Source organism: Zootoca vivipara, chromosome 9 (genome assembly GCF_963506605.1).
Source record: "Zootoca vivipara chromosome 9, rZooViv1.1, whole genome shotgun sequence".
Lineage (NCBI taxonomy): Eukaryota > Metazoa > Chordata > Lepidosauria > Squamata > Lacertidae > Zootoca > Zootoca vivipara.
Window position 1 is genome coordinate 37,894,219 of NC_083284.1, and position 13,110 is coordinate 37,907,328.

The window sequence follows — 13,110 nt, forward strand, 5'->3', positions numbered from 1 at the left end:
TGGTGGGGTCGAGGAAAAACTAAACAAAAAGTAAGAAAACTGGGCTACTATTGTAACCATCCGTTTAGTTTGCAGACGCAGTTCCAAGGTGGAGGTTGCAGGATTGAGGAGCCCCCCCCCCAATGTGCCACAGGTACCAGGGGGATCCTTATGCACTCCTGTACTCATTGGCTCCCAAGGGGTTCACTGGGACTTAGTCCTACGGACGTGGGGCGAGGACTTCAGCCTTGCACATCTAGAATTTGGGGGTGGGGGTGGTAAAGAAGCAACGGCTGCTCCCCATTTATGAAGAGTTACAATTCCGGCTTGCAAGCCTGAAACGAAACACAAAACTGGCGTTTATCATTCTCCGGTATCGGGAAAGCATAACGTTTAAAAGTAAAGCCCAAGCCTTAAGAATCTTCTTAGGAATTCTTAAGCATCTGCTCAGCGGCGTGTGGTTTTTTTTACACCCATTCTCTTGTGACTGCTTTCCTAGTGCAAACGCTACTTCACTAAACACCATATTTAAAAGTTTCTTCTCCAACGCTCAGCATTGCGCAGGAAGGATCGCACCGTTCGCACACAGAGAAGGCAGAGCGTCTCGCGGGTGGGATGCGAACGCCAAGAAGCCCCGCCGCCGGCCAGCACGCAAGCCCTGGCATAAACCTAACCTTCCCATGTCAAAAGGCACTTGCGTCGATCTATAAGGGAAGAGAGAAGCGCTCGATTGCCATCTCGCGGTTTACCCAATCCGGAGTCGGTTCCGGCAAGGGGCGGGTTGTTTACTTTGAGGCGCCGGAAGCGCTTGGTTTCTGCCTTAAACTGCGGCGCCCGGCGCGCGGACGCTACTGGCGGTGGTGGGCGTGGCTCCGCTCACCCTGCGGCTTTGAGTAGGGGAAGAGGGGCGGGGCGTCGCCGGCGAGGAGGCTGCATACGGGCCTGCTTCGCGCGGGGAGAGGCGTCCTTCCTCCTGCTTCCCCCCTCCTCTCTTGGCTTCGCCCGCCAGGGGTGGCTGCTGCGAGCGGAGGGAGGGAGGGGTGTCCGTCCGTGAGGGCGGCAGTGATGCTCTCCGCTCCGCGGCGCCGGCGGTGTGGGGCGGGCCTGTCGGGTTCTTGAGGCGGCGCTGAGAGACACCTTCCGCAGCCACCATGCCGTGCACCTGCGGGAACTGGCGGCGCTGGATCCGGCCTCTGGTGGCCACGCTCTACGTGGTGGGGCTGCTGTTGGCCGTGCCGCTCTGCGTGTGGGAAATGCAGAAGCTGGAGGTGAGGGCGGAGCGGCGCCGGAGGGAGGCCCACGGGAGCCTCCGGGGTGGGAGTGGGGAGGGGAAGAGGGGCAAACGCAGAGCCCGCTCCCTCGGGTCTCCCGGATGCGCTCGGCTTTGCCTGCCTTGTTGACAATTTAAACGCCGGCCCGCGTTCACTTCCTCTTCCGCGCACAACATGGAACGCGCGTCATGTGGGAATGCGCTTCGCGCTCTAGGCTTAGGAGGGACAAGCTAAAGAAACAACGGACGGTGCTTGAGGCGAATGTGTCACGTGTCCTCCCTGCTCTCCATCCCGATGATTTCTCGCCTTGAGGGATGATGATGAATCATCCGCGATTGTAGGCCCCAGCTGCCCTTCCAAGATAAAGCCAAGACGTGGGCATTCTCTTGGTATGTTTGGCAAGCATCCTTTGCCCTTTCAGAAAGGAAAAAGAGAACCTCCAGCAAGTTTTGCCTGGTTCTCCAAAGTTATCTTCTGCACTGTGAAAATAAAATAACAGTAATTAAAATAAGAAAAAAGAAAGAGGATTGACATCCCCCTCAAAACTCTGCAGCCCAACTCGCTTCTGGAAGGGCATGTGTATCCTAGAGTCATCTTGGGTTGTGAAACTAAAGTAAGAATAGTTAGCTTGCTTGACCCCAGGTAACCTAAATGTGATGTTTGCTACATATGGAGCAAGTAAGAGGAAGTCCAGAAATACAGATATCTACATAAACACTCCTCATCTGGAGCTGTTGCGAAGGCCAGCACCATATAGTGAGACAGCAAGAGCATCAGTGGAGAGGACTAGTGTGTCAGCAGGTGAAGGGGATTTCTCTTGTCTGTATGATGTACTAAAGATTACAACAAATTCAGGTTTTCATGGGGGTAGGCGGTGCCACGTAGAAAGATGCTATATTTATGTTTTTAGTTAATTACCGTACCATCCCACTCAGAGCAGTTCATACGAGGCTAAAGGAGTTTATGAAAACAAACAAACAGATGAACTGTGGAACTTTAAAAAACAGCAACCAAACAATAGCTCCCACGCTTAAAGAACAATTTGTTTCTTAGTGCATGGACAAGTTGGCTGGGGAGGGGAATGTAGTTAGAAGGAGTAAAGGTAAAGGGACCCCTGACCGTTAGGTCCAGTCACGGACTCTGGGGTTGCGGTGCTCATCTCACTTTACTGGCCGAGGGAGCCGGCATACAGCTTCTGGGTCATGTGGCCAGCATGACTAAGCTGCTTCTGGCGAACCAGAACAGTTCAAGCTAATCCAGAAGCCAGGGGTGTGTATGCTCCTGTCTTCCATTTCCGGAATCTCTCACAAGAGAGACTTACTTGACATAAGATCATTATGACAGGGAAGGTTTAATCCAAAGAGACAGGCAGGTAGATGGTGCATTTGCCTGTTAATGGACATCATTTGGTTAGTGTGGGTCTTGCTCTGACATCTCCAGATGGACTGCATCAGGCATCCCCAAACTGCGCCCCTCCAGATGTTTTGGCCTACAACTCCCATGATCCCTAGCTAACAGGACCAGTGGTCGGGGAAGATTTAAGAATTGTAGTCCAAAACATCTGGAGGGCCAAAGTTTGGGGATGCGTGGACTACATCTCTCATCATCCTTTGCCATTGGTCAAGCTGGCTGGGACTGATGAGAGTTGTAGTCTGGAAATCTGTAGGGCACCATATTGTCTAACTTGTAGCACTAAGTGATGGATGCAAAGTGATGCCTTTTGCAAATGAAAGAGTACAGAATAATGAATCTCAACACCTTCAATCTACATGTGAGTTATGGTAATTCCTGTCTTCACATTTGCTAGTCCAGGTGGACTGGCACTGAAGTAAAACACACATGTGCTAGTACCCCTTCCCTGTACCTATTCCACAAGACATTCTTTGGATCTTTGTGCTCCCACCTTCCCCTTTAGCATTTCCATATTTAAACTAGGCATCTACCAGGGAATTGCTGTTACTCTTATGTAAGACTTGGAATTTGCAGTGTTTAATTACAGTAATTGTTTAGTGTGCCTAATTATTTCTGTGCCTTAAAACAACTAGGTTGCTCACAGGCTGGATCTGTAATTATAAAGGTTTCTGGTGCTGCTAACTATGCCCAATCATCTGTTGCTTAGTCAGAAAGGTATGGTAGTTTATAAAGAAGAAACAGGCTCTAGGTGACTTTATGCACCCTGTCCTTGTGGCTGCTTTACATGACACAAGGAAAAATGGCTCCTCACATTTAATTGTTTACAGCAACAATTAAGAAGATGCATGCATAAAACACACACTAAAATATGCACTCTGATGTTGCATATTAGAGCTGCCCATTGTAAACAAGATGGTATACAGTACATGCATTTTCCCTTAAAGTTTAACTAACAAGAAGTGTGTTATGGAAAGATCTGGACCAGGTTCCTGGCCTTTAGCAGTATGTGTATTACTAACTTAAATCTTAATGTAGAAGTGAGGGAACCTCTTATGCTGCAAGTTGCTCTTCTAAGTGTTCCTAGCTTGATTCTTGGTTAGAACTGTGTGCGTTATATATTTGGATCTAAAAGAAGTTGTAGCAGCTGTTGTAGCTAACCACACTTAAAATTTTGAGTCTAATGATGGTTCAGTTGCAAAAATACTGTGTTTTTAATCATTAATGCATGTTCTGCTCTTCGAAGAGAAGAGCCATTAAATATAGTACTGGTGCTTCAGAAAAAGTGATTTATGGATTGTTTTATCAGTTTTACTGTCATTGTTTATCAAATTTCCTACTGCAATTTCTTGTGCTTGTGCTATTCTTTTTTGTGTTGTTCAAGGTTGGAATCCATACCAAGGCATGGTTTATTGCTGGGATATTTTTATTGATGACAATACCAATATCTCTTTGGGGAATATTGCAACATTTAGTTAATTATACTCAACCTGAATTACAGAAACCAATAATAAGGTAACCTATCATATATGCTTCTGCTGGCTATTCCATATTAGCAATACAAACACTTGGTAAATTGCAAATGTATTTTCTTATGACAGGATTCTATGGATGGTGCCAATTTACAGTCTAGACAGCGTAAGTTTTCTTTCTTTCTTTTTGGGATTATTGAGTTCTGGCTCTAGAAACCAGTTGAACAATCTAATGAACTTCTCATACTGCTGATTTTTCACACGATACAACCTTAAAATTGTAACCTCATTTCCATTAAGGTTTCCTGGCAGAAGCCCAAGGGATATGTGTGATTGAGGCATTTGTAAATATGTTGCTTTTCTTGAGTTTCATCCAGTAAGTCATACTCTGTGTTGATGGTCTGAAGCATGTTGATTTCAGTGGGTCTACTCTGAGAATGATTAAGTCACGTACAGTCATACCTCGTGTTACGTTTGCTTCATGTTACATTTTTTCAGGTTGTGTCGCATGGCGACCCGGAAGTACCGGAAAGGGTTACTTCCGGGTTCCGCTGCTCGCGCATGCACAGTAGTGCTAAATCGCGCTATGCGTACAAGCACCAAATTGCACCATGCACCTGCGCAGATACAGCGCTTCAGGTGGTGGGCTTTTCACGTTGCAAACAGGCCTCTGGAACGGATCCCATTTGCAACCAGAGGTACCACTGTACAACTCACTGAGCATTAATTCACTGGAAAATAAGATGTAATGCAACTGAAAGTAGACATGTACATATTTGTATCTAATGTGAACATACAGAGCATATTGCTTCTCTGTTTTGCAGAGTACTAGCTCATTGTTTGATTTGTGTTGTAACACTGTTTGCCTTGTTTGCAACAGCAAATACAGGCTCTAAAGGATATCTTGGGAAGTATGTCCCATTTAGCTCAATTGGACTTAATTTAGTTAAATCATAGGATTGAGCTATAAGCCTTTCTTAATTATTGAATGTTTAACTGCAGCATAGAGTTCTATAAATTATTTATTTAATTTGTATACTGGCACACAATGATATTTTGAAAGAAAATGTAATAGAATGGAATCTCAGTGTAAACTGCAGTGCATGTGTGTCTAATCTAATGCCTTTTTCTTTGATAGTGGATAGCATTGAAATATCCCAGTATTGCAATCTATGTGGATACTTGTAGAGAATGCTATGAAGCGTATGTCATCTATAACTTCATGGTCTTCCTTTCAAATTACCTGACCAATCGGTATCCAAATCTAGTGTTAATCCTAGAAGCCAAAGATCAGCAAAGGCATCTGCCACCATTGTGTTGCTGTCCACCATGGGCTATGGGAGAGTGAGTACATCACGCCGTTCTTTTTTCAAAGCTTATGTTCATGTCTTATTATGGATATTACCTCTTGGATTCGTGTAAGATTTAACTCTTTTTTTGGTATATGTGGCACTCGTTTCCATTGATGCTCCAAAGAGTTCTTGAAAAACACATTTTTAAAAATACTTCAGGAAATTGTTTCCTGAAAATAGGACTTGTTAGTGAATCAAAAGGATTTGTTTTCCCCAGAAGCAGTTGGTAGCTTCATTAACTGATTTAAAAGAATCAGTGCTGTAGGGTAGTACTGTACGGTAGTTCTGTACAGCAGTTATATTTCAGGATTGACTGCTCACTTAGCTTCTTCCTCCGACTTGTACCGGTAGTAGCATTCTGTTTGGGCTGCTGCTTTCTCTATTCCAGAATGCAGCAGGATGGAGAAAAGGAATGCACCTTTGTAGTGCCATCATATGCCATCCTGCCCTGGGAAGGAACAAAATGACCCAAGTTTCCTTGGTGCAGTCCCTTTCCCAGCAAGGTAGCCTTCCAGTGATGATTAATGTCTGGACTCTTTGACTGAGCGGACAAAACAGGATATGAGGAAATAAGACAGAATGTCTTGACTACAATTAAGATGAAGGTTTCGCCAAAGTTTCTATTCTAGTTTTAACCTTTACAATAAAAGGTGTGCAGGGGGAATTCAAGACTTGTAACAAGTTTATTTGAAACTATAAATGCCAAAAGTTAATGTGTATTATGCAGCTGTGTCTTTGAAAGGTGAGATACCATTACGGTAACATATTCTGATAAATAGCAGCATACAGGTCATTGAATATCTATGTGATGGTTAGGACCTAAAAAATAATTATTATTAGTTGGGCAGGGATGTAGCCATCCTGTTCCCTTGCTGTATCTGGCTGCAAAATAGTACCTCTGAAATTTGTATAGGATACTGATGAGATAGGAGTCTACAGGTGCCCATGTTTTTCCATATGGTAGAGCTGTGGGAAAATATACTGAAATAATGTAAGATAAAGTATTAGAAATATTCGCGTATGAAATTGTGATTCTTAAATCCGTCAGTTATAGTTTAGTCTATAAAGATTATGCAAGAAGAAAATGTCTAGGAAGCAGTATTAACTATGACTTAATATTTTAAAAGTGTTTTGATTGAAAAGCATGATGGTATGTGAATGTTAGGCTATTCTTGCTAGCAGTTGTATTTAACTCTCTCTAAGTTTTTTAAAAAAGAAGATATTACATAGAGTTTCAGCTATATCCTGAGTTAGTCTTTGTGATGTACAGGAACTTTGTTCTGGATGCTAATATTTACAGTAAAAGTAGAATATATGGTTGTCTATGTTGCAGCTTTGAATGAACTGAGCTCACTCTGTGTCTCTTTCATAGGGTGCTGTTGTTCAGGTGCAAGCTTGGTGTTTTGCAGTATACAGTAGTCAGACCATTCACCACTATTATTGCTTTGTAAGTATGAAGAAATATTTTAGCCTCAAAATGCTATACATGTATAACTTTGCTATTAGAAGATAGCCTTTTACTGAATTTACTTGAATTTTCAATTTCAAGTTTGGTGCAAAAAATCAAAGAATGTGAATCATGGTTTAACATGACATTTGAACTGGACAATTGAATAGAATAGGACTCCTGTGCGGAGGATTGCAACCATAGCTCCTGAATTTTCTGAGCAATGTTTTGTATTAAACTCTTTCAGAATATGTGAATTGGTTGGTGTATATGATGAAGGAAACTTTAGCTTCAAAAATGCTTGGACCTATTTGGTTTTTTTCAACAATATCTCCCAGCTTGTGAGTAACAGAATTTGAGTTTTCTTTCTCTTTGGAGTGATAGTTAAGTGTTTTATTTTTAAAAAATTAAAGATCTTAACAATTGTGGTATGCAGAACCTACTTTTGATCAGGTGTTTTATCTTTACATACATTACACATAGAAAATTAAGATTATATGAGAACTAATCCTTTGGTTCTAAATATGGTGCTATGGATTTTTTTTGTGTTATTGTACATCTATTTAATCGGTTTTAGAAGCTGCCTTGAGGACTCTGAAAGGTGGGATGATACTGCTTTATATTTATATCCCATGTATTTTCCATCATGAAACCCACAGTGATATACATGTGGTTCCCCAGTGGTCACCCATCCAAGCACTGATCAGACCAAGATGTGCTTAGCTTCAGCAAAGTGGTGGCTTCCTTCTCTTTGCATAAAGAAAGAGAGAAATATACTTGGGAATAAAGGAAGCTTATGGCAGCAGCATTCTGGGGTTTCAGACAGGTGTCCTTCTCAGGTCTAGATGGAGAAGTCCGTGATCTTTTGCATGCTATGCATGTGCTTTGGCACTGAGCTTTGACCCTCCAGCCATAGATGTTTTTAAATGTTTGGAACAAGAATTGAATTGGCTTGATATGTTCCGGGGGATTATTGGTATGATGAAATGTAGAAGTTCTGTGTGTTCCCACTGCAAATGGCTAAACATTTCTATCCCTCTGTTTTAGTTTGCCATGTACTGCCTTGTGTTGTTCTATAAAGTACTGCGGGAAGAACTAAACCCAATCAAACCTGTAGGGAAATTTCTGTGTGTAAAGATGGTGATTTTTGTTTCTTTTTGGTAAGTGGAGTGTTGTAAGCTTTTTTTTTGTGTGTAAAGCCTGTTAAACACTTAACTATCCATATGCATTTAGAAATGTGTATGTCAGAAAATGAGTAGTAATATAATAAGTCTTGTTTCTGTTTTTATTTAAATTGCTTAACAGCACAATCCTGTTCATGTTTAAAAGATAAAGGTAAAGGGACCCCTGACCATTGTTTACTTGGAAGTACGTAAATCTCTTTAGGGCTTACTCCCAAATAAGTGTGTGCATTTATAGCCACCGTTTTCATTCCCAGGGAGCTCAATATGGTGTACATGGTTCTCCCCCTCCCCATTTTATCCTTACAACAACCCTGTGAGGTAGGCTAGGCTGTGAGACACTGACTGGCCCAGGTCACTCATTGCGCTTCATAACTGAGCAGGGATTTGAACCCTGGGTTCCTGGATCCTAGTTTGACACTCTAAGCACTGCACTATATTGGCTCTCTATAGCAAACTGGATTCACCTGTGCAAGGTGTTGTACAATAGTGAAAAGACCAGCCTTCTTCTGTGCTTAAAATTGCAGTGGTTTTTTTTAAGTTTTCTGTTTAAAAACATTTTCATGCAACTTCAAAATAGCTAAGGGTACAACCAAAGTTTTAGCTCTCTCTTATCTAATTCATTTTAAAGTTTTAGCACAGATTTTCAGTTTACACTGAAACCTTTCTCCATACTGACAGATCATGTTTGATCTCTTTCCAGAAACACCTCTTAGCCTAGCACTACAGTTTGCGTGGAAGTTCCTTTATTGTGGGTGATGCACATTCACTGTTCCTGTGTGAACATAATGGCCACAGGGCTTGCAAGTTCATATTTCTAGCATTTTATTGATCTGCTTTGTGATCTTAGTATCTTTCACATATTGTTTTTGTTTTTTTTAACCTTACAATAAAAGCTCACTGGAACTTTAGACCAGAGCCTGCCTCTCAGCTGTGTAGCTTCTGTGTGGTGATAACCCAATCTCTTCTAAGAATGTCAATTTTGTATAGGCAAGCTGCACTTATTGCATTGTTGGTGAAAGTCGGTGTTATCTCTGAAACACACACATGGGAATGGAAAAGTGTTGAAGCAGTGGCAACTGGTTTACAGGTAAGTTGGAACTGTTGTTGTAAACATAAGCCTTCCAGCGCCCCACATCCTTTGGAATAGATAAAAAAGGGCAGATTGGTATTTGAAGCAAAAGCATTATGGATACATGTAGCTACTTTTTTCATTGAGAGTAAGCAATAGTTATCAGGTAACTAGCCTACCAGCTCCATTGATCAAATTGTCCTACAGCACATATATGCAGGTAAATTTAAGCGCTTAAAACTATTTTCTAATGGTGTGACTAGTATACTCTTAATAGCTATGCTATCTGCATTGGCCTGCATGAGCGCAGTCCTTTAAGTATCATGTTTTGCTTTTTGTCTTCTCTACTAAGTGTGAGAAGGCAATATTTACTCTAAATTAAATATTTAGTTGGTTGACTGGGGCTTGCTGTCCTAGTTTAACCAAAGTATGAGAGTAGACTTGGCTGATGGCCCCGCTACCCTGTTTCTCATATTTTAAGACATACCCATAAAATAAGCCATAGCAGGATTTTTAAGCATTCAAGGAATATAAGCCATACCCCGAAAATAAGACATAGTGATAGGCACAGCAGCAATGCCGGCCGCAGCAGGAGGAGGAGGAAAAAAATAAGACATCCCTTGAAAATAAGCCATAGTGTGTTTTTTTGAGGAAAAAATAAATATAAGACATGTCTTATAATATGAGAAACACGGTATATGTTTAAGCTGGTGTAAAACACATGAAGTTTCTGGAATACTCTTATTCCATAAAAGGTAGTTTGTGGTTAATTGGCCTTCAAGTCTAAAGATGCTGCTACGAGGAATACATTACATGGCTGCATATGTGGGGCTGAATAGGACTGAATTTGGATTCTTTTGTTTCAGGATTTTATTATCTGCGTGGAGATGTTCTTTGCTGCAATTGCTCATCACTACAGTTTTTCCTACAAACCTTATGTGCAGCAAGCTGAAGAAGGATCATGCTTTGATTCTTTTCTTGCAATGTGGGATATTTCTGATATCAGGGCAGATGTAACTGAACAAGTTCGCAATGTTGGTAAGTGAGGAGGATAAAAATGTGCACCCCTAGGGAAAAACTGATGTAAACATTTGAGTTTTCTGAAGTTGCCACATGAGCCGTATTGCTAGGTCATTTTTCTATTAACTGCAGTGCCAGACCTATGAGAATAATTTGTTTTAAAATACCTTCCTTTTAGGAAGAACAGTTTTTGGTCAGCCAAGAAAAATGTTTTTTGGTGAAGATTATGAACAGAATGAACATACAAGTTTGCTGTCATCATCCACCCAGGATCCAATTTCTACTGCTTCTTCAGTACCATCATCACCTGTGGGCCACTATCAAGGGTTTGGACATACGTTGACTCCAACAATGCCTCCTGAACCAGTATCTGATGGCTTGTGTAAATCAGCAGAAGAGAGTGAGAATCCTCCAACAGAGAAGCCTCTGGATGAAAGTTAGAAAACTCTTTTCGCAAATGTTTTGGGATTTGCCTGGATGCTGCTCCTATGTTAGTTTTTTGGGCCTTGGGGACCTCATTCTTCCCAGGAGGTCAGCTGCACCAAGCAGCACATAAATCAAAACAGATAATGGAATTTAATTTTAAATGGGAAATTTCTGTTCTATCATTGAAAGAGCGTATTGGTGCCAGACATACAATTAAATTATTGCAGTAAGTTGAGTAGCCAATGCTGCTTGGTTCAAAAACCTGCCTCTGGAATTGGAGTGAGGTAGAAAGTTCCTGATGTTGACTCCCCCCCTCAAAGTAATTGCACCATCCCAGAATACTGTCTCCTCAGCATGCCAGAATTGTTGCTGAGCTGCTGGAGACCTTAGCTGGAGCAGTAAATTAAAGCATTCTTTTAACAATACTGGCATATATGTGCCACAGTCCAGTTAAGCAGAAGAAACAGATTTAGGGGATGCACGGGGTGAGGTGGGGAATTCCTGTTGTTTGTGGTAGTTCTTGTGCTAATAGAACTACTTAATGCTAAACTGAATACAACTCGAAGTCTAAAGGCATTCTAATTAGGGAGTTAAAATGAAACACAGCTTTTTACTGAGAAACTGATCAGTGTTCCTGTATTTTTGTCTCAAAAAACTCATAGGATACTTACGAATGGTTCGTCAATCTGTGCTCTTAGGCGGATACCATAATAATGCTATTCTTGAATTTGTAGTATATTTGCCTTCAAAAATGTATCTAGAATCAAGTAAGCTTTGAAATACTGAAACAGAATGTAACAACTTATTGTTTTAAGGACTTGCACATCTGATCAACAAAAGGGACTTGTTACCCATTATCACATTTGTATCTGCATTGCATGCTTGCTGTCTTACCTTCATATAAAATGCTGCAGCAAGGTTTACATTAAGTGGCATCTTCAGAGAGAACTCAAGCTATTTTTAGCATTCAGGTGCCCTTTACAGGAATTGAGTTTTTAACTGTTTTGTGGCTGCTACAGTGAACTCATCCTACAAGTGCTTTTGCAGTACTAGTGTGTTATGTAAATACTTGGCCTTATTCACTAGGCTGCATATTTTATGGATAAATTTGGTGTGTCCTTAAAGTGGTTAAAAGGCAAATCATTGCCTTTATTGTACATAATCAAATAAAAATTTTATTAACTCTTACTTTGCATTCCTTCAATGTTGAGATGAACAAATAATCCTCTTGAGCTCCTTTCCATAGTATTTTTTTTTAAAATGGTTAACTATTGAATAATGGGAGAGGCATCTCACCCCCCCCCCAAATGCCTAGATCCCACAAATCAAGGGAAGGCCAAAAGATAATGCTCACCAGTGGTTTAGTTCCTATGCTTAATTCCAAAGGGGCAAATATTCTTTTGAGTGTAAACAATCCCTCCCTTAACCACAGGTGGGTTTACTCCAGGAAGAAAGGGCAAAGACTAGGCTATAGATGTACATTGTCTTTTAGCAATTAAGAATTTTCTGGTGCTTCCCAGTCTTGCTTTTCATCCTGTGGTTTGTTGCCATCTGGGAATACTGCCTGTAAGCTTGATTTAGGCATCTTTTTAACAATGAACATGGGCTTCAGCAAACGGATGGTGGGGTAATCTGTGGTGAGCCATTTTTTGCTCCTTTGAGGAGGTGGTATCTTCCCTCCAAGTTTATTAATGGTAACCAACTCTGCATTGATGGCTGTCCCAGGAGTGGGGCAGGAACATTAAAACTAAACTGATTCATGCTTCTTGCCTCTTCCTAACATTTGTTTATGGTGCCTTGTTTCTGGTTGACTAGCTACTGGTTGACTAGTTTGGAGCTGCACGCTAGGGTTATTCTGTGTGCCTTTTCTTTCCTCACTGCCCTTTTTTTGTCTGGTAACTTCCACTCTGGGGCTCCGTTCATTTTTCTCCATGTCTTCTTTGTTTTCCTCGTCCTTTTCTCCCTATCTCATTTCAGTCTTTCCAGGGCTGTTCCTTTATACTCTTGTTACTTGTCTTTCTGCTTTGTGTGACCGCTTTTGGTTAGCCAGCTGCTTGTTAGATGGACACTGCTTTTATACTGCAGTCATTGCAAGTGATGCTACTTCAGTGCTCCCAGCACAGGGGAAAGGAAGTTCATGCTGGCCAAGATACTTCGGTAAGACAGTAGTAACATCTGTGTGACTATGGTATTTTACATGCAGAAACAGAACTACATCCCATGATTTAAAAAAAGCTGTTTGTCTTCTAGATCACAATAAAAGGTAAAGGTAAAGGGACCCCTGACCATTAGGTCCAGTCGTGACCGACTCTGGGGTTGCGCACTCATCTCACATTATTGGCCGAGGGAGCCGGCGTACAGCTTCCAGGTCATGTGGCCAGCATGACTAAGCCGCTTCTGGCAAACCAGAGCAGCACATGGAAACGCCGTTTACCTTCCCGCTGTAGCGGTTCCTATTTATCTACTTGCATTTTGACGTG

At 41.7% G+C, this 13,110-nt stretch overlaps 1 protein-coding gene across 1 annotated transcript; it reads left to right on the plus strand.

Annotated features, from left to right (window-relative positions):
• Positions 1–877: 877 nt before the first annotated feature.
• TMEM184C (transmembrane protein 184C) lies at positions 878–11,124 on the plus strand. The gene is made up of 10 exons (XM_035114110.2): positions 878–1,247; positions 4,045–4,175; positions 4,262–4,298; positions 5,271–5,476; positions 6,857–6,931; positions 7,179–7,272; positions 7,979–8,091; positions 9,103–9,202; positions 10,051–10,222; positions 10,383–11,124. The coding sequence occupies exons 1-10, from the start codon at positions 1,131–1,133 to the stop codon at positions 10,643–10,645; spliced, it is 1,308 nt and encodes a 435-aa protein (XP_034970001.1). The 5' UTR covers positions 878–1,130; the 3' UTR covers positions 10,646–11,124.
• Positions 11,125–13,110: the final 1,986 nt, after the last annotated feature.

Bases quoted from the DNA above. Each gene is read 5' to 3' on its own strand.
- TMEM184C (XM_035114110.2), top strand. From the start codon at position 1,131: ATGCCGTGCACCTGCGGGAACTGGCGGCGCTGGATCCGGCCTCTGGTG. The intron at 1,248-4,044 runs GTGAGGGCGGAG...GTGTTGTTCAAG, and splicing joins GGGAAATGCAGAAGCTGGAG to GTTGGAATCCATACCAAGGC. The intron at 8,092-9,102 runs GTAAGTGGAGTG...AATTTTGTATAG, and splicing joins GTGATTTTTGTTTCTTTTTG to GCAAGCTGCACTTATTGCAT.